Here is a 26,117-nt window from a genome sequence, read left to right as displayed (position 1 = left end):
GTCAGACCAATTTGCTCGATCAGTGAGAGAGACAGAGAGAGACCATAGACAGTAAAAAGGATGGACAAAGGAACGCCCATAGACTCTACAGACCGTAAATGAAGCCTATTTTTCAACAATTTCAAATCCGGTCAATTTCTATATCCGGTCCGAATATGCAAATAAGAAACCGGAAATTAATGAATGCTATTGGTTGGGACCAGAGCGGGGGTGGGGAATGAATGCTATTGGTTGTGTAGCTTGTCAATCAAATCATCACATGGTAGCCACGCCCTCCTACAGCATACCCTACTTTATCGTCAATTTTAAAATAAATGGGACCATCATTTACTGGAAGCACATAGTATTTATGACAATGTTCATTGAGGTAAGACAATCAAGTCTAAAGTTCATCAAAAACCCATCCGCTTGAATAAAGCTTATTTACTTTACAGCGAGACTACAGGCCATTCTTATAAACGGTCTCTTCCTATATAGCCTCAATTTACAAATCGTAAGCTGGCCCCTTGAGAGAGACATGCAGAGACAAAGAGATAGAGAGGGAGTAGAGGGGATAGAGAGATAGAGAGGGAGTGGGAGGGAGGGAAGAGGAGGAGACGGGGAGAGCAAGGGAGAGGGAGAGCGGAAGGGAGAGAAAGGGAGACAATAATAATAATACATTTTATTTGTAACACACTTTGCATTTGACAAAAATCTCAAAGTGCTAGAGACAGATTATGTCACCTATGCAATAACCCCGGACCAATGCTGGGTACCACCCTGAACACGATGCACTTCATGACATGTTTTCTGCTTGTACAATATATAGGTAAATAGATACAATTTACAAGACGCTCTTAGATCCAGAGCGACTTACAGTAAGCAAGGAAAACATGAGGTAATACATCAAATGCATAGAAATAGTAGGATCTATGTGATCTAGGATCATATAGGTAAACTAAGAACAGTCTGAAGCACATCAAATACCAAAACGCACTGACATGACACTTGTTCACTCAGCTTTTCGTAAATAGTTTGTTTATTTTTTAATCATGTAAAGCGTCCTTGGGTTTTTTAAAGGCACTATATCAATTATTATGATTAATAATAATAATAATATGTTTTATTTTTGTACTACTGCTTGAAACATTTACAAAGTGCTTCACAGGATAAAAACAACAACACAACATTTTGCAAGAGATATAATACAAGTTCATGAATGGATAAAAGTGTGCAAGAAACAATAAAGGAGCATAAAAAGCTATGAAGACGTGACTGTAATCAAGTAAACAAGTCTATAAAAGTGTGTTTTAAAAAGTGATTTAAGAGACAACACTGGAGAATAAATAGGATAGAAATAGCAATGAGGACACTAAGTGGATTAGACAAAACATTAAAGATAGTAGCAACAACAACAACAGACTTGGCTTATGTGAAGAAGAGAAGTCATTGAAACATGATTGATAAACTAAATGGTGTAAGAAATAATATTTCCTATGCACCAATATTAAGAGGAACAGAGAGAGGTTATGAGGGGATTTCTTTTTTTACTTTTTACCAATTAAGCGCAATATCTATTAACATGTTATGTTACGTTGACATGTTGTGAGCTTGTAGCGCTTTTTGAAATTATTTTAAAATGGTTTTAAGGTCACTCGGGTGGCGCAGTGGTAAAGTGAATAAATAAAAGAATTAAAGAACATACCAAGGTCAGGTGTTTTTCATTTTCTTAAAGAAAGGACCTTTCTTCTCTGTGAGCTACATTCCGGGGCGGTAGGTGGCGGTGATGAGCCATAACTTTGGATATCAACCGGCGTCTCCTTCATACTACAAAAAGAAGAAGAAGACTTTTGCCGGGAGTTTGTTTCTACCAGAAGAAACACAACAGTGGATCATAGTTTATACATCGTCGTAATCATTATTCTCTTTTTATAAGATTTATTATTGTTTTTTTAATCTACCAACGATGGAAAAGGAGCTGTATTCCAAACTTGCTTCAAAAATGGGGATAAGTTCAGCCAGAGTTATTCGGTGAGTTGCAATGGTGGAAGTAAAAGAGTAACATTTACTTGAGTAAAGTACAAAAGTATTGCTATCAAAATATACTTAAAGTACCAAAAGTACAAAGTACTCATTATGTAGAATATGTCCCATTTCACACGTTTTCAAATGTATGAAATGTATAAAATCTTTTGAAAATAGCAGATCCACAAGTTCACAATGTGTTGCATAAAAGTACAATATTTGCCTCTGAGATGTGGAGTAGGAGTAAAAGTATCGAAAATTGCAAATACTCCAGCAAAGTAAAAATATCGCAATTGTACTTAAGTACAGTACTTGAGTAAATGTACTTAGTTACTTTACACCACTGTGTATTTTTAACAACTGCTCGGTTATAATGTACTGAAGTGATAAAGATGACAGAAACCTAATTGTGTGTGATGTGTGCGTGTGTGTATACTGTATATAGTGACTATTCTGTCAGAGTTGAGGAAACATTTTGTTATGAAGCTGAACATACTCTGTGTGTGTGTGTGTGTGTGTGTGTGTGTGTGTGTGTGTCAATTCTTAACCTCAGTAAAAAATGGGGGCGAGCGTTCCGCTTAGCGTTATAATATCGTTATATTATTTGTAATGTTTTTATTTGCCCTACTTTAGCCAGGCAGAGGAGTACGTGCGCCTGTCCCAGGTCAGATGCACGGGGCTGGGGAACCTCACGGCCACCAGCAAAGCAGTGATGTGTCTGGAGCTGGCCTCCACAGCCATAAAAGTACCCATGGACAAGGTGAGCTCTTTGCCCTCAATGTTTCCCCCTGCTTTGCTTATCAGAGCTTAGAAAGCAGTGGTTCTCAAAGTGGGTCCTTGAGGGGGTTCCCCAGCAAAAGTAGTTAACTTAGCATCACAATCATTTTGACCACTTTATCCATTTATACGTTGGCTATTCAAAAATAGCAGATCTACAAGCTCACAGCGCGGCCCAAGCGAGCTTGGACATCTGCTATTTTTTAACATAAAAAAAATATAATTTTGAATGATTTTTAGATTTAGTTTTTTTTCTCACAAATCTTCTCTTCTGGCACAAAACCTTTTCAGATGGAGGTCCGCGGTCAAATAAATATAATTTTGGGGGTCCTTGACAACAAGAAGTCAGTGGGGAGACTATTTTGGATACATTTTTTAAAGGTGCCACAAGTCATCTTATAATGAGCTTTAGGACCAAGATAATGGGTGAAGTGCTCCTTTTAACCATTTTCAACTTGGCGGCCTTAAAAAAAAATATTCGCCTATAATGACATGCCTATAGCATGTCATTATAGGCGAATATCTTTAGAGAAAGGGGAAACTAGCCGATCTACAAGCTCACAACGTGTCGCTATGCATTCTGAGCTTGTGGAGCAGCTTGTTGCCAGATTTGTCTTACGTTGAAATATATTGTCTCTGTCGGGTGGAAACCTCATATGTCCAAAACTGTACATTTCTTCAGGATTCAAATAAAAAAGTAGCAGATCTACAAGCTCAACGCTTCGCTCCACGTTTCGAGCTTGTGGATCTGCTACTTTTGATGCTGTTGCGTGACGCTCTAGTATGATCAAGTAGGGCGTTAATTTACGAAAAAACTGAATCTGAATCTGTCCGACAGCAACGATATATGGGTTAAGTGGTTAAATAAAGTTGTTAAATTCAATGTTTCTTTTTAGGAGTACGCCATCAAGCTGTCGGGGCTGAATAAAAAGATGTACCAGAGTCACCTGAAGGCTTTGGAGTGTCTTCTTGGGTTGGAGAGTCACGTGGGGCTCAGAGAGCTGGCTGTCCAGTACGGCTGCATGGAGGCCCTCAAAGTGGCTGCACAGATACTGCAAAGGTGACAACTAAAACATTTAACATTTTTTAATGATCATTCATCGTAAAAAAAATTAACAGTCAACCCATTAAGACCTGAGGCCGATTCTACAAATGTCTTCTAAATCCCAACAGTTAAAAAAAAATAACGTATGTTTCTATATCAGCGGTTGTCAGACTTTTTCATAATTGTCAAGGACCCCCAAAATGATATGCATTTGGCCGCAGACCCCCATCTCAAAATATTGTGTTCCAGGGACCCCCATAAGCAAAGATTTGAGTGTTCGCTTTAAAAGAATATATATATTCAAAGATTTGCACACATTTTCATGATTTTTCAAAAATAGCAGATCTACAAGCTCGTAGCGCGGCACTCGGTGCTGCGCTATGAGCTTGTAGATCTGCTATTTTTGAATAGCCAAAGTGTAAAATAATGCTTTTTTAGCTCAAATCAAAAAAATTACACAGATGCGTTCCAGGTCTTAATGGGTTAATCACATGAACCCTAGCGTCCCTCCCTATTCTGGGGGGAGAACATTCGGGCAAAAATTGCTGATTTACAAGGCGTTGTGGGCTTGTAGATTGGATATTTATTGTGGACTTCAGTGTGATTTTAAAAGTGTATATTGTCTTCTGTAGTAGCATAACACTAACGCATGGATTAAAGTTCTCAGTCGCCACGACTTGGATTCTATAGAAGTGGGGCATGTCTATTATGGCAGCATGTAATGCATTGAAAATATGCTTTCTAAACTTGTAGATAGCCTATTTTCGTTTATTCGTTATTTTAAGATTAAAGAGTATTTGAATTGGTCAAACTAGCAAAAGAAACCATGTTCAATATTTCAGAAAATCCTAATGGTCTCAGATTTTCATAAAAGCAAAGGTTGAATCTGCAATTTCTTCAACTGGTGTACTGTATGGCTACCAACACATCATAATTCTACATATTGTGCTGATAGTTTATGAAACACAGCGCTAGTGTGTGGGTGGGCTCCATTCCCCCTGTTTCACAAATCTAAATTCGCCTAACAATTTTTTTTTCAGTAATGAGATTTTATACCTCGCATACATAATGACATTTGTGTCTTTGCAGATATGAACAGAGTCTCCCTGCTGCCCAGAGACCAGACCTGGATCTGTCCAAACCTCTCTTCACCACCTCTGCTCTGCACTCTGCCTGCAAGTCAGTCACACGCACGCATGCACACACAAAGCTAAAAGTACATTCACACCGGACGCAATAAAAAACTTGGACGCATCTGGGAAATCTGCTTGTGAAAATCTTTTTCATAGGCAGGGTAGTTAACAAGACCAGGGGCCCTATTTAGACCATGTATGACGCAGGACACACACCAGCTCAGTGGCCGTGTGGTTAGAGTGTCTGCCCTGAGACCGGGAGGTCAGTGGTTCAATCCCCGGTCGAGTCCAAAGATAATAAAAATGGGACCCAATGCCTCCCTGCTTGGCGCTCAGCATCAAGGGTTTGCTACATACCAGCATCATGTCCAGAGGGAGTACTTGTACATCAACCTGCCTCATGCTACAGAAACGGTGGATACGCTCCTGACCTCCTGCTTCCTTAGGCTACTTGCTTAATTTATGACGCGGGAAAGCGGCACAAAGCAAGACATTTGGCAGCAAGGGGTTGTATAGACCAGTGGTTCTCAAACATTTTTGGATCAGGTCACCCCTGTAAATAACCATTTCCTCCATGGCACCCCGAATTACATTGTTACTTTATAGCACCTTTTGTCATATTAACGGTACGTAAATCTGTCCCCCAAAGATGCAGTATGTCACGAGGAAAATGGGGGAGAATATTTGTTTCCATTAGGACAGACTTTAATATTTGCTTTTATACTTGCCGTTTAACCACTTAAACCCCAGCATTACTATTCTGGGGGGGGGAGCATTCACCAAAAATAGCCGATCTACAAGCTCCCAACGAGTCGCGTTGTGAGCTTGTAGATCTGCTATTTTTGGTGAAGAGACTTGGTGTACTGTAGGCTGAAAAAGAACGCAGCAAGTACAGTTAACTAAGGTCCGTTTTACTAAGTATAGAGGGTCTAAGTGGTTAAACTGAAGTGACATTGATAAATTCCAAATCTTATCAAAGAATATATTCTGAGGCACCCCTGGACTTGCGTCAAGGCACCCCACTTTGAGAAGCCCTGGTATAGACCTCTCATCTCCCATTCCCTTTTTAAAGGAGCATTTCACTGCTGGAAGAAGCTATTAAATTTTGGGTTTTTTAAAGCAAACATTTTTACTCAAATCTTTGCTTCTAGAGGTCCCTGGCACAAAACATTTTCAGATGAGGGGCCAAATGTATATCAGTTTGGGGGTTCTTTGCATGAAAAAGTTTGAGAACTACTGTTCTAACCAACTACCGGAGACGCAGCTGTATTATCATGCTGACTATATAGTGAGCTAGTGCTGCGGTAGTCCAAGTGTAATAGTGTCTGTCAGTGTGTCTGTCATTCTGTAAGCTCCGTCAGTGTGTATAGGAGTACATTGTAAAATGGTTTTAGTGGTTAAAGGGATAGTTCACCCAAAAAATGACCTTTGTTCTATGGATTAGTCACCCCATGGAGACTTGAATTCATGGATATTTTTTTGTTTTTGTCGCATTCCTAAACCAATAATTTGATGACCAGCGGGACCGGTAGGCAGCGGTTCCGGTAGTAGAGACAAAGGAGACTTTTTGTGTCTCCTACCGGAACCGCTGCCGGTCATCAAATTATTGGCTTAGGAATGCGACAAAAACTAAAAGATATCCATGATAGAAAAGCATTTCTATCCCTTAAGACTAGAAATTAACTACTACAGTTTATCATGGATTACATTTCTCGCCATGACTGATTCCAGTCATTTGGATTCTATATAAATGGGGCGTGTCTTCTATGGATTCACCGAAAATAGGCTACAAGCTTACAACACATGGTAAGCTTGTGGATAGCCTATTTTCGGTTATTTGTTATTTTAAGATGAAATAGTATTTTGAGTATTTGTAGTGGTTAGCAAAAGAATGCATGTTCAATCTTCCAGAAAATCCTAATGAGCTCAGATATTTAATGAAAGCAAAGGTTTAATCTGTAGTTCCTTCAACTGGTGCACCCCATGGCTACCAAAACAACATCATTCTACACATTCTACAAATCACAGATTATATTAACGCACATTCTTTCAGTCATTTTATTTTTGCTTTAATCCATGAGTGTACTAAATGTAGCCCATTTACCTCCTGCATGCAGATGCCTGAAGATCAAAGTTGACAAGAAGCTAGCGACGTCATCTGGAGCCAAGAAGAGCATCTTTGACCGTCTGTGTGTTCAGATGCAGAAGATGGGACAGGACATCTGCAGTAAGTGGCCCAGGGTATTTTAATTGGGGTCTAACGATCGATCAATATAGACCGATTTCATTCAGTGAAGTGAACCATGTGTTTTCCTGTTTGGACTTCATGTGAGCAAATGAATTGTTGCATTAGCTATCAAACTGTAACATAACTTGGATGGGTGGGGTTTATACATGCTTTTGTGTGTGGCTGGGTGGATCAAGGTAATGGCTGTACTTTGAATATTATCTGTTTGCATAGATTGTTGTCTTTTTGTAATGTTAAATCACACTGAGATGACCTGGTATGAAATGTGCTTCACCAATAGGTTTGACTTGAATCAAATCATGATTTATTTGAAGATGGCTCTAACCATTGCCATTGTTCATTCCTTACGGAGTTAAATACTTGGCGTTACCAGTCATTTCACTCTGAAGAGCGTCGTACACATTGATTCTTAGAGAGATCAGTTCTAATGTTGTCATTGTATTTCTTTCCTACAGAGGAAGCTGCTCCGTTGAAAGCAGCAGCAGTCAGAACAGTGCAGAAGAGACAGAAAACACTGCTGGAAAGCATAGAGCAAGTTGAAAAGGGTGAGTCACATGTTCATGGCGTGGCTATAGGATGCAGAGCTGTCTAGAAGACACTGTCTGTCTGTCTGGATTTAATCTCACAAATTGCTGGTTTGGTATGTCTAGTATGGGTGTAATATAATATTTTTCTGTTTTGCATTGGCCAAATGTTGTTAGCCTAATGTACAAGACTAGTGTACAAGAACAAATTCAGGAGGATACCAGAATAAACATTTTCACTGGTGAAGCTTGTTTCTTTAATTTCTTAGTTACAATAATCTAAAACATGCTACTGTACATGTTACTGTTTTTGTTTATGCATGGAAACGGCCAAAGCAATATGTATGGAAACGGCCAAAGCAATGCTATTAATTTCTGAAGTATTATCTGAAGAACCAATACCATTTGATTTTAATGACCAACAATATGAAAAAGAAAATCAATAGTGGTATAATGGGAAATTATGTTGGGTCAGTCACGTACATCTCTATTTACAGAGGATGACTCGCCTTCGTCTCATAAACAACAGAGAGGGGAGGATGATGATGATGAAGAAGAGGCCGCGGTGCAGGACTATGAGGCATGGAAGAAGAACATCCTGGAGAACGCTTTGAAAACCAAGAAAACTGAGTCGTGAGGCGCTTGGCAACACCGTTTAAAGAGACTGTTCAGGATTTTTAAAACGAGTGTCCATATACAGGAGAGGTTCAAAGGAGCGTTTCCGCCTGAAGCAGCAGTAACAAGTTCAGGTATTAACGTGAAAATGGTTGGAGATGGTTCCGTGTTGGTTAAGGTCAGGGTAAGGATCTGGGAGAGCATTTAGCCAGTGGTTAGGGCCTGTTTGGACTATTGTCTCTTGTCGGGTGGAAACCTCATATGTCCAAAACTGTTACTTATCAGGATTCGCGCTGCGTTTCGAGCTTGTGGATCTGCTACTTTTGATGCTTTTGTGTGACGCTGTAGTATGATCAAGTAGGGCGTTAATTTACGAAGAAAACACAAAGTTAGAAATGGAGATTGGAGGTTTCTGCCCGACATCAACGATATACAGTATTAGTCATTCTAGGACTTTTTTGACCATTGTAGAGTGGCTATTTTGGAATAGGGCAGGGTGCCATGGATGAAAAAATATTTACAGAGGTGCCCTGAGCCAAAGAAGTTTGACAACCACTGGTGTAAAGTACACATGATTCGAACATGTACAGTACATCTTTATCAGACCTAAATGTACCCTTCAACTTCTTGTTTGATTGGATGTACACGTTTTGTAGCAATTTTTGAAATATTTGTTCAATCATGTACTAATCATGTATACTTTACATTAGCCTACTTTAGACCGTTTTCCAAATATTTAATGTTTTAACATTTTGGACCAAATAGCCAATCTTACGTTGAGGGGCCCACTCTCCCTGTTACCGTAGTAATTACTGGTTCAGGAGCCACAACACTCCAAACAATTTCAGGGACGAGTGTGAAATGTTGGGTGCTAGTAGATCTGTTATTTTCCACAGAATGTTGGCCCAGAAAAGGGATGCTGGGGTTAAAGTGCATGGTTCATTCGACTTGATTTAAAGTGTCAAATTGATGTAAGCAGGGATAGATCTTAGTATTTCTGGTTAATTTGAAAGACAGACATAAAGTGTTCATCTTAAAATGACAGAATGACTGATGTTGGATTTCACTTTTACAGATTGATAAATCCATCCGAGTTCATATTTGTGTTGTACTGTAGGAGTCAGTTGTTGCCTTTTTAATAAAGCATTATATAGAAATGTAAAAAAAAAACACACCCACTCTGAGTCTTATTAAATTATTTTATTTTAAAGTTTTTAGTTATTTGCACTGAATACCTCAGTAAAGTCACACATGGCGAAAGTCCAGCACTAACTCCTAGTCTAATTGTGCAACATGCAAGTCAGAAAAGTGTTTTACTGTAACAAATTCCTTCACAGAAGGCAGCAGACTTTACCGATCCTGTGGGCTCACTCTCACCAGAGCAGTGGTTCTCCCGGCTACATTTAGCTGAGAAAACTACAAGAGAAAACCACATCATACGATGCTATGAATGAATAATAAACCCACCTTTGAAGAATATGAAATGAGTGAAAGACGTTGCAATTAGTGCCGCCTGTGCAGATTTATTTTGAACTGTGACCATTAGATTTCAGTAGTTCCGACAGTTTTAGTTCAATGTTTTAAATGATGTGCGAATTAGAATTGTTTTCTATTCAATAACATTTGTGTTGGTCAGGGTTTTGATATAATTTGGTTTAACACTTTGCAGATCAGCAGGTTCACACAAAACATGATGTTGACCCCCCTGTAGTACCCCCATGTGAAAATGTTTTGTGCCAGGGACCCCCAGAAGATTCAAGATTATTCATTTTTGATATTTTTCAATCGAAAAAAAAAATAGCTGATATACAAGCTTGCTGTGAGCTTGAATATCTGCTATTTTAGAATAGCCAAAGTGATTAAAATGATTGCGATGCTATATTAACTACTTTTGCTGGCGACCCCCTGGAACCCCCCAAGGACCCCACTTTGAGAACCAATGCTTTGTATTTTTCCCTCTTTGACCAGACTGTCCAGCTTTTAACCACCTAAAGGTCTTTACACAATGGGGGTGTGGTGAATAAACGATACAGAAATCAAGTGTTTTGCCTCAAAACTGCTCATGTAGTTGATGCCAAATTCAGATTGAGGCCTTTACTCGCCGTGATTAATCCACTTTACGTGTAAGAATCATGTTGCTTTATCGCTGCATAATATTCCCGTTCCATTAGGATGTTCTCATGACACAAACGGATCGAAAACATATTTTTGGGACAAGTTAATAAAACAAAAATGTCCTTGTTGTGCAAAGGATATTTTTCTAAAATGTTCAAACCTTTTTGAAAAGAGGATTCGCCAGGATTAAAGTGGTTAAGGAAAAGTCATCTCATTAAAATGGTTACTATTTAAATTCATCTATGTACTGTAGATCATATACAAGCTTCACATTGAAACCTTCAGCGGTGACTATGTGCCATTGCTATGGTTTCACCAGCATTAAAGATCAAACCTAAAACATAAATCATCAAAGATTTAAGTTATTTGCCAATAAATGAATATATTTATGCAATGCCTTCGAGTCACCTCAATGTCAATGATTTGTTTTATTCATGAGGCCAGATAATAAATACTGTTTGTACTGAACTCCATGGGACTTGACAAGAATTCACCTAATTCTGAAGTAACCTCACTGCCCCAACTTAAGAGGTATTTTTTCTGACGCAAAAATAATATCGTACATCATGCAGAGATTGTTAACTCCATGGTAAGCCTCAGCTTATGCCTCATGTATTATTATTTATTTTCCATCCATCCATCCATCCATCTTCAACCGCTTATCCGGAGTCGGGTCGCGGGGGCAACAGTTCCAGCAGAGAGCTCCAGACCTTCCTCTCCTGAGCAACATTAGCAACTTCCTCCTGGGGGATCCCGAGGCGTTCCCAGGCCAGTGTGGAGATGTAATCCGCCCATCTGGTCCTTGGTCTGCCCCGGGGTCTCCTCCCAGTGGGACGTGCAGCGAGGACCTCCCTAGGGAGACGCTCGGGAGGCATCCGTACTAGATGCCCGAACCACCTAAGCTGGCTCCTTTCCAAGCGAAGGAGCAGCGACTCTACTCCGAGTCTCTCCCGGGTGACCGAACTTCTCACCCTATCTCTAAGGGAGATGCCAGCCACCCGTCTGAGAAAACTCATTTCGGCCGCTTGTACCCGCGACCTTATTCTTTCGGTCATGACCCACACTTCATGACCATAGGTGAGAGTAGGAACGAAGATTGCTCGGAAGACCGAGAGCTTTGCCTTCTGGCTCAGCTCTCTTTTCGTCACCACAGTGCGGTACAGCGACTGCAATACCGCTCCTGCTGCTCCGATTCTCCGGCTGATCTCCTGCTCCGTCCTCCCCTCACTCGTGAACAAGACCCCGAGATACTTAAACTCCTTCACCTGGGGCAAAGCCTCATTCCCTACCCGGACTGCACAATCCACCGGTTTCCTGCTGAGAACCATGGCCTCAGATTTGGAGATGCTGATTTTCATCCCAGCCGACGCACACTCGACTGCGAACCGATCCAGTGAGAGCTGAAGGTCCCGGACCGATGGTGCCATCAGGACCACATCATCCGCAAAAAGCAGTGACGCAACCCTTAGCTCACCGAACCGTATACCCTCTCCGCCACGACTTCGCCTCGAGATCCTGTCCATGAAAATCACAAACAGGATAGGTGACAAGGCGCAGCCCTGTCTGAGACCAACCCCCACTGGAAAATAATCCGACTTACTGCCGAGCACACGGACACAGCTCTCGCTTTGGGCGTACAGAGATTGGATGGCCCTCAACAAGGTCCCCCTCACCCCATATTCCCGCAGCACCTCCCACAGAAACTCCCGGGGGACCCGGTCATATGCCTTCTCCAAATCCACAAAACACATGTAGACCGGATATGCATACTCCCAGGCCCTCTCCAGGATCCCTGCCAGAGTAAAGAGTTGGTCAGTTGTTCCACGACCAGGACGGAAACCACATTGCTCCTCTTGAATCTGAGGTTCGACTATCGGCCGGACCCTCCTTTCCAGTACCTTGGCATAAACTTTCCCAGGGAGGCTGAGTAATGTGATACCTCTGTAATTGGCACACAACCTCTGGTCCCCCTTTTTGAAAAGTGGGACCACCACCCCAGTCTGCCACTCCCTCGGTACTGTCCCAGACTTCCACGCGATGTTGCAAAGACGTATCAACCAAGACAGCCCCTCAACACCCAGAGCCTTCAGCATTTCTGGACGAATCTCATCAACCCCCGGAGCTTTGCCACTGTGGAGTTGTTTAACTACCTCAGTGACTTCCTTCCGGGAGATTGACGCCGATCCCCCATCATCCTCAGGCTCTGCTCCTGTCAGGGAGGGTGGGTCTGATGTCATTGGGTTTAGGAGTTCCTCAAAGTGTTCCTTCCACCTCCCTACGACTTCCTCACTTGAAGTCAGCAGAGCCCCATCCTTGCTGTATACAGCTTGGATGGTTCCCCGCTTTCCCCTCCTGAGGTGCCGTATGGTCGTCCAGAACAACTTTGGTGCATTATTTATTTTCATAAAATATTTTTGAATTGATATATATGATTACACTCAGGTTACAGAAACAACTATTATTATTGTTGGAAATAAGTCAAAGCAAAATGCCAGATAGCAGGTAGGCCAGTTAACAAGCATATTTTTGAAGACTTGTCCATAAAACATAAAGAATCTGCTAAATTAACTGTTTGGGTAGCCATAGCTGAATGGGTAGAGAGGCCCCCCTGGACCCAGTCTATAGTGTCTCTGAACAAGACACTTAACTCCTTAACTGCTCCCCGGGTGCTGTATTAACGGTAATAATTGCATATTCAATTAATTTAGATGTCACCAGAGGTATTAGTAGGTGAAGATCTCTGATTGCGAGGCTAATACGAAATTAAATGGAGAATTTGATAGGCAGAAGGCTGTCCGAAGAGATGCTTTTTTTTGGGCGCCCGAGATACGAACGCTTCAGAGCCGAAGGAGGCGTCTACCTTTATATGTCTATGGGAATGATGCCGTGAAAACATGAGCAACTTTTGAGTCAAAGGTCAAGGTATGATAATTTCCGGTTGCCATCTTGGCTAGAATCAGGAATCCAGAATTCTACTTCACTTGAGGCTGGCGGAAAATACTTCTGTACCAGCAGGTTAATAATCATAATTTAGTATTTCTTGTCACTGTACATTTGCACATATGTGAAATTTGTCCTCTGCATTGTCCCATCATAACTATTAGGAGCAGTGGGCGCTATCAATACATTTAGATTTCCCCAGACGTTTTGTTAGGCGGAGATTTCAGATCATCTGGCTAAGTGAGATGATAAAAACAAAGATGAGGGAATCCACGTGTGGATTGTGAAATGGATCCAAATGATACATTTCTGACCAGATCAGTAGTTACCTCTATGTTGGCATTGTTGCATTGTTGCATTGAAAAAAAATAAAATAATGCTACATGAGAAGCAACAAGCTCCATGTGTACAACATCATGTATTCCAGGGGTCTTCAACAGGGGGTCTGGGACCCCTAGGGGGTCCTCAGTGATACTGCAGGGGGGCCGCCAAATCTTTGTATGATAGGGACTTTATTTTTGTATTTTTACATTAACCAATTGAACCCTCGCATCCCTATTCTTTGGGGAACATTAGTCGAAAATAGCCGATCTACAAGCTCACAACGCGTTGTGAGCTTGTAGATCGACTATTTCCGGGGAAGAGGTTTGGCGTACAGGGAAAAAACATTGAAGACCCCTGATGTATACAATATGAGGTCAGTGGTCAGTAAGGCATGTCCACCTATAAAATCACCACTTACAAACACTCATGCTCTGTGCAGTATCAAAAGTGACTCGAACACGACAGACAGTCAAATCCTAAGTGTTCATCTCATTCTGAGAGCTGAAGTAACACTCAGGACTTCACACAGTGCACTCACTACTATCGTGGGTGTACAGCTGCAAGGCAATGAAAGGTCACCCGGGGGCGCTAGCTCGCTCAAATGGCAAGGAGTGGTGGCCTCTGTTTGGGTTTAAAGCAGCACTATGCAACTTTCCTCTTCTATGCAGGATTTGAACCCGGTTTCCTGCACATTTTTACCATTGAGCTAATAGAGCCTGCCTGCTTGCTCAGGGGATTCATTCTATCTTGACCATCAGGTTAAAATTTGATCAGATCCTGTGTCTAGGTGAGACATGACCTTTGACACGATCTAAATGTCTCAATAGAAGAGCAGAGAGACAAAATACAACCACCCCAACTGTATAAGTTATATTGTATTAACATACTCTACCATACAGATTGGACAAAATTACATTTTATTCATAAAAAAAAGTGACATGGTGCCGCTTTAACTACTTAAGCCTAGACCTAGTATATACTCATACAACTGATAGCTAAGATTAGACGATCCACAAGCTCACAATGTGTAGCATTGTGGCGCATAATTGTAAATTAGCTATTCTTAGCTAAAAAATGTTTTTTGAAATAAATAATTTAGCCTATAATGACATACCCAAAATAGGGACCCCATGGTTAATGTGGTTAATGACTTCTATAAAAAGAACATTTGAGAATGTTGTATCCTACAAACGAAATAAATATGGTGTTTCAAAAGTAATAATATCCCTTTACTTATTATTACTTCCTGCTAACAGTAACTCGTTATAGTACTCGTTAGAATACTTTTCCTCTACTTTGGCTAAATGTGTTACATTTACACTATCTTAGACATCAAGTCGATTTGCAGGTTGCTGATCCGGTCTGGGTCTAGAGCGTATACGGAAATGGAGCGTGTGTGTGTGTGTGTGTGTGTGTGTGTGTGTGTGTGTGTGTGTGTGTGTGTGCAAATTACCGGATACAGTAGTCTCTTCAACTGTTGACATCTGGCCAGCTAAACATAGCCTATAAAGGTCGGGTCTATAATGCATTATAATCGCATTTATAATGCAACATAATGCGCTTATAAGTAAGGCATCATAACACTCGTTATACATGTTTATAATCATAAATGACAATGTATGACAACTTATAGCGACGTTTATAACTTACTACTATAAGTGCTGGTCGTAATGCATTATAAGCTCAGTGGAACAGCACCATTTATAACGAGTGTTATGAAGCATTATAATGCATTAAAATGTGATTATAATGCATTATAGACCCGAACCTTTAAGTAAAATGTTACCTGGTAGTTATAATCTGCTATTCCACTGAGTTCATAATGCATTATGACCAGCACTAATAAATTATATTATTATAATTAATACTTTATAAACCTTGTTATAAGTTATGCATAATTATAATAAACATTTATAACAAGCGTTATAATACCTTATAAGTGCATTATAATGCATTATGAATGTGGTTATAACGCATTGTAGACCCAACCTTAATATAAAGTCTTACCAAGATTTCTATATAAACGATAAGCAAACTAATCGAGTTTACGGCGTGAGAATGCTGCAGTGAGTGCCGGGGGAGACGCATTATAATGTTGTTGGCACAGAGTTCAAACTCAAATCAGATGAGGGACACAGTAACTCTTTAAAGTTACACTGGAGTCCTCAACTTTCAGTGTCTGTTGGGGCCTGTGTACACCGAGGCATTTCCCCCTGAGTGCAGTGTAGCCCTATGTTTTCAATGTTTCCAATGGGAGCGCCACGTATTTACGATGTGCTGAAAACACCAGCAGTGTAAATCCTCCCAACGCGCCATACGTGTCCACCCACAGTTCCTCCAAGGCATGTGGACATGGTAATGGGTTTTTGGGGAAAGAGTGACTGTAATATCATCACTCAAAACATTAAAGTAATTAGTCACTCGGTACTGGGAAAAGTCTCTCTAGGTCGTCCTCAGACGAGCACTCCATCGTCATCCCGGTTCTCCGTACATCTGGCCAGCTCGTTGGTGCTTTGCGCTCCTGCATCTTTCTTGCGTACATCCACGTGTGTTAGTGTGGGACGTCCTCGTGACCGGTGCCCGTGCGTTGGTTCCCACAGCATCAATTTGCTGTCTGGCCAGCTCTTGATGTCTTTGAGGCAGTGTCCTGCTACAGTCTCATTCTCCTGGCTGCTATTTTCTCGCTCGTGCCGTGGGAAAAGTAGCCTAACGATATTAAAAGTGACACGTTACTTTTAACTCGTTACTGCCCAACACTCAATGGCACCTACCTTAACGGTTCTATATACAGTAATGAGGTTTCGACCCGACAGAGACAATATAACACCTCAGCTATAGCTGTTGCCAGGTGTAACAGCTAATGGGGATACTTAAATAAAAACTCAAACTCAAACCACCTCAAAGAACCACTGATGAACCAAGCTGTTTTTGTGTGTGCTAGATGCGTAGCGACAGCATCCCCTTCCGGTGTACAAGGGACAAGACGGTAGATGTGCATCCTCTCGCTGTGGAGACGAAAGGTTTTCGTCACTCCGTGTTGACGGAGTGGCTCTGGGAGCAGAACCTCTGGAACCTGTTGGCAGCAGCGACCACGTTGAAATGTTTCTGCAACACAGAAAACACTCTGTTTAGATCAAAGGTTCCCAAATGTTTTAGGCTGCGACCCCCCAAAATAATCATATTTGAACTGGGGGACCCCTCCACCCCCCCCCCACCCTGACAATCACTTGGAATTGTAGGCATTACATTTACTGACTCGGTTCCACAGATAAATATCGTGAAAATAGCGTGAGATCGGCTATTTTCACAATGTTTGCCTCTTTCTTACGTAATATTTGACAATTTGGCCAATTCGGTGTTAAAAAGGTCTTAAAAGTAATCAAATGTCACTTTAGAAATGTGCAGATACCCTGTATACACTTATACTGTATGTTGGTTTGTTTACTGTTGAGTGGGAAAACAATGTTGAACATTAAGCTAATCATCTGGGGACCCTTAAAATAATGCAGTACCTAATCCTTTCAAGATGTAATGTGTTTATAAGGTCACTGAGCCACATTTTTGTGGTTGGCGTATATTTTGTCTTCCAATGCATAAGAAGCAACTTCCTTGCAATAGTGAGTAATAAGATAGGAAACACTGCTGGAGTTTAGTTAATTCTGTAAATTATCATCAGATACTCCCAAAATGACAAGGAGAGATCCGGTATTAAGTAAGTATTTGAGATAGTAATTAGAAAATTCTGTGTGTGTGTTAGGAGCTGACCTTCCACTGGTGGGCTGCAGCCAGGTAGCGCTGCAGTTTGACCTGGGACTTGAGCTTCACATGGTGGAGCTTGGCCTTCTCAGGCAGGTTGTTCAGCCAGCTGTGTTTCATACAGCCAGACGCACTCAACCGCCCGCTGCAAACACAACAGCCCCCTTATTAGTTGTATGACAATGAATCGTCACCTAAAACAGGGGTTCTCAAAGTGGGTGACGTGACCAGGGGGTGCCAGAATACTTTGATAATATTTGGAATTTCATCAATATCACTTCAGTTCAACCACTTTTTCTATCTACACCAAATCTCGTCACCAAAAATAGTGGTGACGTGTTGTGAGCTTGTAGATCTGCTATTCATAGGTATGTCGGGGTTCAAGTGGGTAAACGTCAACTATGAAGTTATTTTGAATCTGTCCTAATGGGAACAGATATTCTCTCAAGTTTTCCAATGTAATTCAGGGGTGCCGTGGATGAAAAAGATATCTTTACAAGGGTGCCCTGAACCAAGAGAACCACTGCACTAAAATGGCATGACGGCGACATACAGATAAGCTTATCCATAGCGGTGATGTCCGCTATGGACAGTTCACACACACTGTGTATGTCAGTGTTAATTTTGACAGAACATTTTTATATAGTTTTAGTCATATTTTAGTCATCTAAAGAGTTTTAGTCTAGTTTTAGTCGACTAAATCTTGTCAACAAAAATGTATTTTGGCAGGCCTTGATGGTGTCGTAATGGCTGATTTTACACTTGGTTGCATGCTGAAAATAGCCGATCTACAAGCTCTTGTGAGCTTGTAGATCTGCTATTTTCAGAGCGCAACACCCGAGCGCAACCAAGTCATAAAATGACTTGTATTTTAGTTCTACTGGATCTCTTCTCCACTAGTCCCTCACTAACATTTAAGTCTTGTTATATATCTTGTCAATATATTTAGTCTTAGTTTTAGTCATCATAGCTTAGTTTTTATTTCGTTTTTCGTCAGTGAAAAAAGGGCAGTCGACGAACATTTGTCGTCATAGTTTTAGTCGGCAAAATTAACACTGGTGTATATTTGCACCTTCTGGTATTGATGAGCAGTCTGGAGATGAAGTCCTTGGCTTCGGCGGAGACGTTCTCGAAGGCGTCGCTGTCGAAGTCCCAGGTGGCGTGTAAGATGTTGTTCATGGTCTCTGCGTCGTTGTCCCCCAGGAACGGAGACAGGCCACTTAATCTGACAACAAACATGTAGAATCTGTTACATCGTTGCTGTTGGGCTTGTAGATCTGCTACTTTTGACGCTTTTGAATTTGAATCCTGAAAAGTAACAGGTATGAGGTTTCCACCCGACAGAGACAAAATTGTGTCTGTGTGTGGTGGGTGCAGTGGTGGAAAGTAACTAAGTACTGTACTGAAGTAAAAGTTTGAGGTATTTGTACTTTACTTGAGTATTTCCATTTCACTACTTTTACTTGTGGTACTTTAACCACAAGTAAAAGTTTTGATACCAATACTTTTGTACTTTTACAAAGTAAATTTTGAACACTAGACTTTTACTTGTAACAGAGTACGTCTTCTACATTGTAGTATTGATACTTTTACTTAAGTAAAACATACTACTTCCTTACTACTAGTACTTTTTCCACCACTGGGTGGGTGGTTGATGGAAAGGAGTGGGGTTGTGTGGAAGGGGGTTTTATTTTGTAATTTGGATGTAATGTGTATATGTCTCTTTACTCTACATACAATACATTTTCCCATTTAGACCTGGAAAGCCTATATTGTTATATCTTTCCATCCGTAAAAGTAACTGTGTCATTCTAGATGTTGCTACAGTATGCAGCAACGTGATTTATTTGTAATTATAATTATTGATAAAGAATTGCAGTTTTTCAGAAAACGTAGGTTAGGATTTAGAAGGCGTTTTTAAAATCGGCCTCAGGTCTAAATGGGTTGAAAAAATAAAAGTTGTGTCTGTGTGACTGATTGTTATACTTAAAATATAATGTAAATGTAAACGTCAACTGTCTGCCATCTGCATACCGCTATTTAAATGTGTGTGTGTGTGTGTGTGTGTGTGTGTGTGTGTGTGTGTGTGTTCTTGCTGCGAACACTCACAGCATGTATGTAATCACTCCCACGCTCCACATGTCGGTCGGGAAAGAGACAAAGTCATAGTTGACCACTTCAGGGGCCAGAAACTCTGGGGTGCCAAAGTTCACCTTCAGCTTCTCCCGTGGCCGGTACCTTGGCGTGACACACACACACACACACACACACACACACACACACACACACACACACACACACACACACACACACACACACACACACACACACACACACACACACACACACACACACACACACACACACACACACACACACCCACACACACACACACACACACACCCACACACACACACACACACACACACACACACACACACACACACACACACAATGCAAAGACTTTAGGGTGGTCCTTCGTATTGGGATAATATCATTATTGTTTTTTCAAAGCAGTGGTAATCTGGGCATTTCACTGCTGTTCTAGTCACTACATTGCATTTAGATGTCACCAAGCAATCAGTATAGCCTACGCTAGACTATTGTCCTATGTATGAGATACTGACACTCAGTGGCCTCTACAAGCTCACAACGCCTCACAACGCGGCTATTCTCACAATATCTATCTGTGTCAAGCTAAATTGAATGCCTCAACTTAACTCCTACAATTGCAAGTGCTTGTCAGGGGGGGGGGGGTCCAGATCAAATGTGATTCCTTCGGGGGGGGGGTACCCCAGTTCAAATATGATTATTTTGCTATTTTTGGCGAATGGTCCTCCCAGAATAGGGATGCTGGGGTTTCAAGTGGGTTAATCTGATCAGAAGTTACAGTGCATTTTTGGTGACAGGCCACTGTCACCATCATGCCCCCCTTTTTGGCCAATCAACATGAAAATGTATTAGATTACACACGGTCAAGTGAGTACTTACTTGCGTGCGAGGCCAAAGTCTATAATCTTGATCTGGTTGCCCGTGGAGGTGACACACAGAATGTTCTCTGGCTGACGTGGAGACATGGAAATAAAAAAAATGGCAAAACATCCCATCAGGTCTTAGAGAATGGTACAGGTCAGGAAAACTGCATGGCTGATGCTTTAACACACAGTGGGAGCGAGAATAGCGAAAATGGCACATCTAAAAGAAAAGTGGCAATATCGGGGCCACAGCCAGAGGCTACGGCCGTTTGGGTAATTGGAATGGAAAGGTTTGGGAACCCCCGGCTTAACAGAACAAAACTCTTAATTGAAACTGTGCCTGGTTATGAAGAGAATGGAATCACAGACAATAGACATGTAGTTGAAAACACGCCAGAGGCAGAGGTTATACCATCTGTAGTCTCTGGAGACAGACGTGTTGGATGCCACAGTTTTCAAGCCTTCCAAGATTGTGGAACAGTTATGCCAATTTATGCTCTGACGTACGACAGTGTCCCGCGGCCAACAATAGCCCATATACAAGCACCTGTGACGCGCTACGACTGTGAGCTTGTATATCTGCTATTTTCGGTGTCATGTGAAGTATGTGTCAGGAGCATCAGCTTTTACATTTCAAACAATACATAGTAGCACATGCAAATACCGTTTTTAAGCAGGTGCTGAACCGAAAGAAGACAGTCGTAAAACATGAAAGAAGTTCTGCAGACTGTAGCTCCCTTAAGAGCAGTATACTGACACACTGGCCTAGTGTTATTTGTTTGTGAAGACATATTTTGTGTGTACTGTATGTTTTTATTACAGCAAAATCACACTTTGGTTGAGGTTTGGGCTGTGACCTTAATGCTAAGATGTAACTATAAATATATGCTATATATCAATATATCAACAATAATTGCTCAGTTGATTATAAATTGATAATTCAAAATATCCTCCCCATTGTCTTACATTGCACAGTGAGGGTATCAAAGTCACTCTTTCAGTGCATTTATAAATGAACACAAACAAAGCGGATTCTGACAATGTATATTATAACAATACAAAACCCAAATACAAATGTCAACTACCAGTTAATTTTATTGAAGATCCAGATCCGGATCCAGTTCTGTGAATCCAGTCCGGGCCTTCTTCCTAATTGACAGTAGTAAATTGATGTAGTAAAATGAACAGACAGTTTTATATTATAGTTTTTTCTTTTTTATGCGGAGGTTTTTCATTGGCAGAATCTGCTTTGTTTGCGTTCATTTGTGTGCTAAAAGAGAGATTTTGAGAGCTGTGTCACTGTGCAATGTAAGCCAAAGAGGAGACTATTTTTGGAATATCAATTTCTAATCAATGGAGCAACTACATAGATACAGTATACTGTAGATATCTCACCAACATTTTTGAGTTACATCATAACTATGATAACTACACAACACGGTTCAGTGTGGATCTTATTGTACAGTTCACCAGGACCATCAGGGGACTGTCATGAGACCTAAGTGTATGTATTTATTAAGATGGTGTCTGTCCGTATGTTTAGCTTAGTCTGACGAAGAGCATTCACACCGATATGCCCATATACAAGTAAGACGCGCGAACGCTGGAAGCGAACGCAGCTCGAAAATATTGTGTATTTACGGACTTGTAATCCGTGTTATTTCACCGTGATGGAGAGAGAACATTGACAGTGTGTGTGTGTGTGTGTGTGTGTGTGTGTGTGTGTGTGTGTGTGTGTGTGTGTGTGTGTGTGTGTGTGTGTGTGTGTGTGTGTGTGTGTGTGTGTGTGTGTGTGTGTGTGTGTGTGTTTGTGTGTGTGTGTGTGTGTGTGTGTGTGTGTGTGTGTGTGTCAGAGCATTGTCTAAATTCCTGCACTCTGGCGCACTCGGGTGGCTGCTTACAGGCAGTGCACGCATGTGAGTCATGTCACCCAGGGGCAGGCAGGCAATGAGAGTGTGAGTCACATGGGTGCATGCAGCCAATGAGAGCGTGAACACAGAGACACAGACGGAGACACACACGGACAGAGACACACACAACCCAGGCAGAGTTACATAGTAAGCTCCACTTGGTCGGCTCCTTCCGCGTTCGCAATGATCATGCCAGTATATGGGCATATACTGATGACATCAGGGATCTCCAAATCTGGGCATAATAATAATTATGCCGTTTTAAGGCATCTCCAAGGATCCTCAAAAGGTGGTTATTGCCCAATAATAGGCTATTATTGGGCATACTTTTGACCCCCTTTTGATAAAAAATTAAGGCAGGAGGATAATAATAATAGTTAATTAAAACAATTTAAAAAAAGTTTTTTCCCCCCAACTATTCGACTAGTACCAACAAGGTCGACTAGTGGTTGTACTAGTCGACTATTTGGTGAAAGCCCTAGTATATGGGCATAAAAGGGACTCAGATACAACGGGTACTCTGACAAAGCCCTCAACACTAGACTCAGACATACTGTATTGGTCGGATGGCAGTGCAACCTAGCACCATAAAACAACAATAAAAGCACCTATAGAAGTGCAACTTCCAATAGAATGCCTACCATCAAACCATTCAGTAAAATGTCTAAAGACCTAAAGGAGGTCCGTATGAGTGTGTTAGTATTACCTTGAGGTCGAGGTGTAGGATGTACTGCTGGTGGAGGTACTGAACCCCCTCACAGATCTGTCTCATGAACACGATGGCGTCCATCTCAGTCAGCTGGTAGGTCTCGTCCACGATGCGGTCAAACAGCTCCCCTCCCTCCACGCTGGAAACAAACAGGGATGTGGTCTGATTCACACCATGCAACACAAGTCCCAGGTCTGACATGAAGTGTCCTAGAACACTGATGCTCAACCTTCTCAGGCCGCGACCCCCCAAAAAGCGCCTCGCATCGCGTTGTGAGCTTGTAGATCTGCTATTTTCCACAATATTTATCTGTGGAACCGAGTCAAACTAAATGTAATGCCTCAACTCCTACACTTCCAAGTGCTTGTCAGGGTGGGGGGTCCCCAGTTCAAATATGATTATTTTGGGGGGTCACGGCCTGAAAAGTTTGAGAACCCCTGTTATAGAAGACCTAACCAGCTGTGACGGAGATCACTGCAGAAAGCTGAACATATCTTCCAAATACACCACGCTTTCCTTAACCACCATCTTGACTTTTGATGAGGTACATTTTAGTTTTTTTGTTTTTTTACATACGATACAATACAACTTCATTGAAGTCTAAAGGTCGTAACACACGGCAAGCGGTTCACGCGGGCGTTACCGCTCGGATCAGCGGTGATCGCGCCGCGATCATTGCTGTTTTGTCCTTCTGCGCGGTGCGGTGAAAACAAAAGCTCACCACAATCCAGCTCTTGCCGCCCGCACGCGCGTGCACAAACGAGCGCGCGTGCTAAAGTTTCACAGGACCGGGCCGCTCGCCCCACCGCCCCTCAACTTCTCCGCACGTCCCAAATAATCGCCCGCCTCTCATTGAAAATGAATTACATAGGCGCGTTGGCCGCTTGCCGTGTGAAAGGACCTTTACCCATGGAATCCACAAAAATGTCACAGCAAAATTAAAGGTAGGGCTAGAATATCTAGACAACAATATCCGTTTTTTAGGTAGTGGTATCCTCGCAAAAAACATGCTGTAATCCTGGTCTCTATACTGCCTCCCCCTGGCCAGCCGGGATGCCTGATGGAGGGGAAAGGAACTGGTTGGAATAACGTGTTCCTTCCACGTGCTACGTCCTACCGGGGAAACTCCCGCCTGTCAGGTGATAAGAAGCGGCCTGCTCACTCCTCATGCATTGAAGGAAACATGAGCTCAGTTCGGGGCTCTCCCCAGACTGGCAGAGGGAGAGTAGCGCCCAGGATTCTAGCTTAGGGAATTGGCACTGGGTGAAAAAATGTGTTCCAAAAATCGTGGGATACATTTTTTTAAACATACAGTGAATGTACATAGTAAATATGTTTCAAAGCATTCAAAAGCTATATTTGCAATGCTCTGGAAGTCTCTACAGTTACATTCGGTCAAACAGCAGCCAGGAAATACTACTTCGACTTCTGCTGTCACACCTTGAGTATGGGAAATGTGGGAGGCGGGGCGGATGTAGCTGATCAAACACGATTCCCAAAAATGCATAATAACATATTTATCGTTTATGCCAAATTATAACATATATCTTTTTTCACATTAGCTGAATTTCCAGCATTTACAATTATCTGCTGCACTGTCTTTAAAATAGAATAAGACTTTGAAGGCTTCAAAGATGAGACATAGACATGAGAGGTGTGCAAAGCATTCATTCTGAGCACACGCAGTGACGTCCGGGTATTTGGACACAGCGATGTCTGCGTATAATGTTCTGTTCTTAAAACGTCACAGGCAGTGCTTCATTTGTAAATCATTAGGTGCCGGAGCTCATCAACCCGTTAGTCTTGCCATATTGTGCATATGGTCTTATGTCAGGCACATGAGTCACAGAACACAGACATAATACGCACTGCCAGCTCGGTTTACAACACAGACAGACTAGAGAGAGATGCGCATCTGACTCTGTGTAACTGTTTACTGACATCAAACTTGGAGAGGAGAGAACACACGTTACCTGATCGTCAATTCACTCTTGTGGTGTTTTTCTCTCTCTCTCCTTCTCTCTCCCTCTCCCTCTCTCTCTCTCTCTCTCTCTCTCTCTCTCTCTCTCTAAAATAGTTAAATTATACGGAGGTATGAAGCCAAAACATGGTGTCACTGCTCATATGCTGTGTTTATGAACTTCACAGAGGGAAACACAGACATGTCAGTATTTATAGTCCCGTGTTGACGAGAGTTGGGGTAGAGGACAGAGTACAGCAACTTGCAATGGGCCTGGTCTTCAAGATACTCAAGGGTCCAGTGTCCATGTACCTGTCAAACTACTTCAAAAGAGTGAGTGACGCCCACGGGCACAACACCAGAGGGAGCTCTACTGATCTCATTCCCCCCAGATTCAGCACAAACATGGGGATGAATTCATTCTACTATTATGCCACCAAAAAGTGGAATGCCCTACTACCGGCCATCAAAAAATGCGTCTCACTACCCTCCTTCAAAAACTGCCATAAAAGAGCACCTTGCAACTGGAGTCTTCTAGCTTGCCAAAAGAAATGACCCCCCACAGTTTTTCTGTAAATATACCTAGAATTGATAATTTCTTGTATAGTATTGTATGTCTTTATGTGTCTTGATGAATTTAATACACAGGACCACAATGGAAACAAGCCCTCAGGGCTTTTTGTGTTATCCTTTTAGCGTTGTTGTATAACTGTACCTCTGTACTTTTTGCAAACTGTTATTAAAGTATTCAATCAATCAATAAAAACCTTACAATTCCATGATCAAGGTGAGGTTGGACCGACACTCGAAGGCGTCGTACAGCTGTATGAGATTGACGTGGTTCAACTGGTTCATGACGCCGATTTCATTCTTCACTTCCTCCTGTGGTGTCAGGGCAGGGGGAGGAGTCAGGGCAGGGGGAGGAGTCATGGCAGGGGGAGGAGTCAGGGCAGGGGGAGGAGAGACAAAGAAAAGCACAGGTGATTATTCAAAATCAAAATGACCTTTGATAGGTGTGACCATAGATATATATATAAAGGCTAGATGGCTCAAGGGGGCGTCGCAAGCGTAGCTCAACCGTG

At 41.8% G+C, this 26,117-nt stretch overlaps 2 protein-coding genes across 5 annotated transcripts in view; one reads left to right on the top strand and one right to left on the bottom strand.

Moving 5' to 3' along the window:
- The first annotated feature begins 1,864 nt into the window (after positions 1 to 1,864).
- Positions 1,865 to 9,476, top strand: orc6 (origin recognition complex, subunit 6). Its single transcript, XM_080428103.1, has 7 exons — positions 1,865 to 2,010; positions 2,638 to 2,764; positions 3,678 to 3,841; positions 4,916 to 5,005; positions 7,077 to 7,186; positions 7,663 to 7,752; positions 8,229 to 9,476. The coding sequence occupies exons 1-7, from the start codon at positions 1,946 to 1,948 to the stop codon at positions 8,366 to 8,368; spliced, it is 786 nt and encodes a 261-aa protein (XP_080284229.1). The 5' UTR covers positions 1,865 to 1,945; the 3' UTR covers positions 8,369 to 9,476.
- Positions 9,477 to 16,522: 7,046 nt separating this feature from the next.
- Positions 16,523 to 26,117, bottom strand: part of mylk3 (myosin light chain kinase 3) — a 45,894-nt gene continuing 36,299 nt past the window's right edge. For 3 of the 4 annotated variants that reach the window (XM_080428543.1, XM_080428541.1, XM_080428542.1), the window contains 7 exons: positions 25,808 to 25,917; positions 23,073 to 23,214; positions 20,473 to 20,543; positions 19,591 to 19,719; positions 18,554 to 18,706; positions 17,491 to 17,626; positions 16,523 to 16,830 (listed from right to left, as the gene is read on the bottom strand). In XM_080428543.1, coding sequence (XP_080284669.1) covers positions 16,753 to 16,830; positions 17,491 to 17,626; positions 18,554 to 18,706; positions 19,591 to 19,719; positions 20,473 to 20,543; positions 23,073 to 23,214; positions 25,808 to 25,917 — 819 coding nt within the window. In that variant the 3' untranslated portion in view covers positions 16,523 to 16,752. Of the gene's footprint in view, positions 16,831 to 17,490; positions 17,627 to 18,553; positions 18,707 to 19,590; positions 19,720 to 20,472; positions 20,544 to 23,072; positions 23,215 to 25,807; positions 25,918 to 26,117 lie in introns of those variants that run through there. The other variant, XM_080428544.1, reaches the window with a different exon arrangement.

The sequence above is a fragment of the Gymnoscopelus braueri genome (assembly GCF_963280865.1).
Source record: "Gymnoscopelus braueri genome assembly, chromosome: 1".
Taxonomy (NCBI): Eukaryota; Metazoa; Chordata; class Actinopteri; order Myctophiformes; family Myctophidae; genus Gymnoscopelus; species Gymnoscopelus braueri.
The sequence above is the reverse complement of the archived record's forward strand: the minus strand, read 5'-3'. Positions and strand labels throughout refer to the sequence as shown.

Coding starts and splice junctions, on each gene's coding strand:
- orc6 (XM_080428103.1), top strand. CDS start 1,946: ATGGAAAAGGAGCTGTATTCCAAACTTGCTTCAAAAATGGGGATAAGT. Junction 5,006..7,076: donor GCTCTGCACTCTGCCTGCAA/GTCAGTCACACG, acceptor TCCTGCATGCAG/ATGCCTGAAGATCAAAGTTG. Junction 7,187..7,662: donor GATGGGACAGGACATCTGCA/GTAAGTGGCCCA, acceptor TCTTTCCTACAG/AGGAAGCTGCTCCGTTGAAA.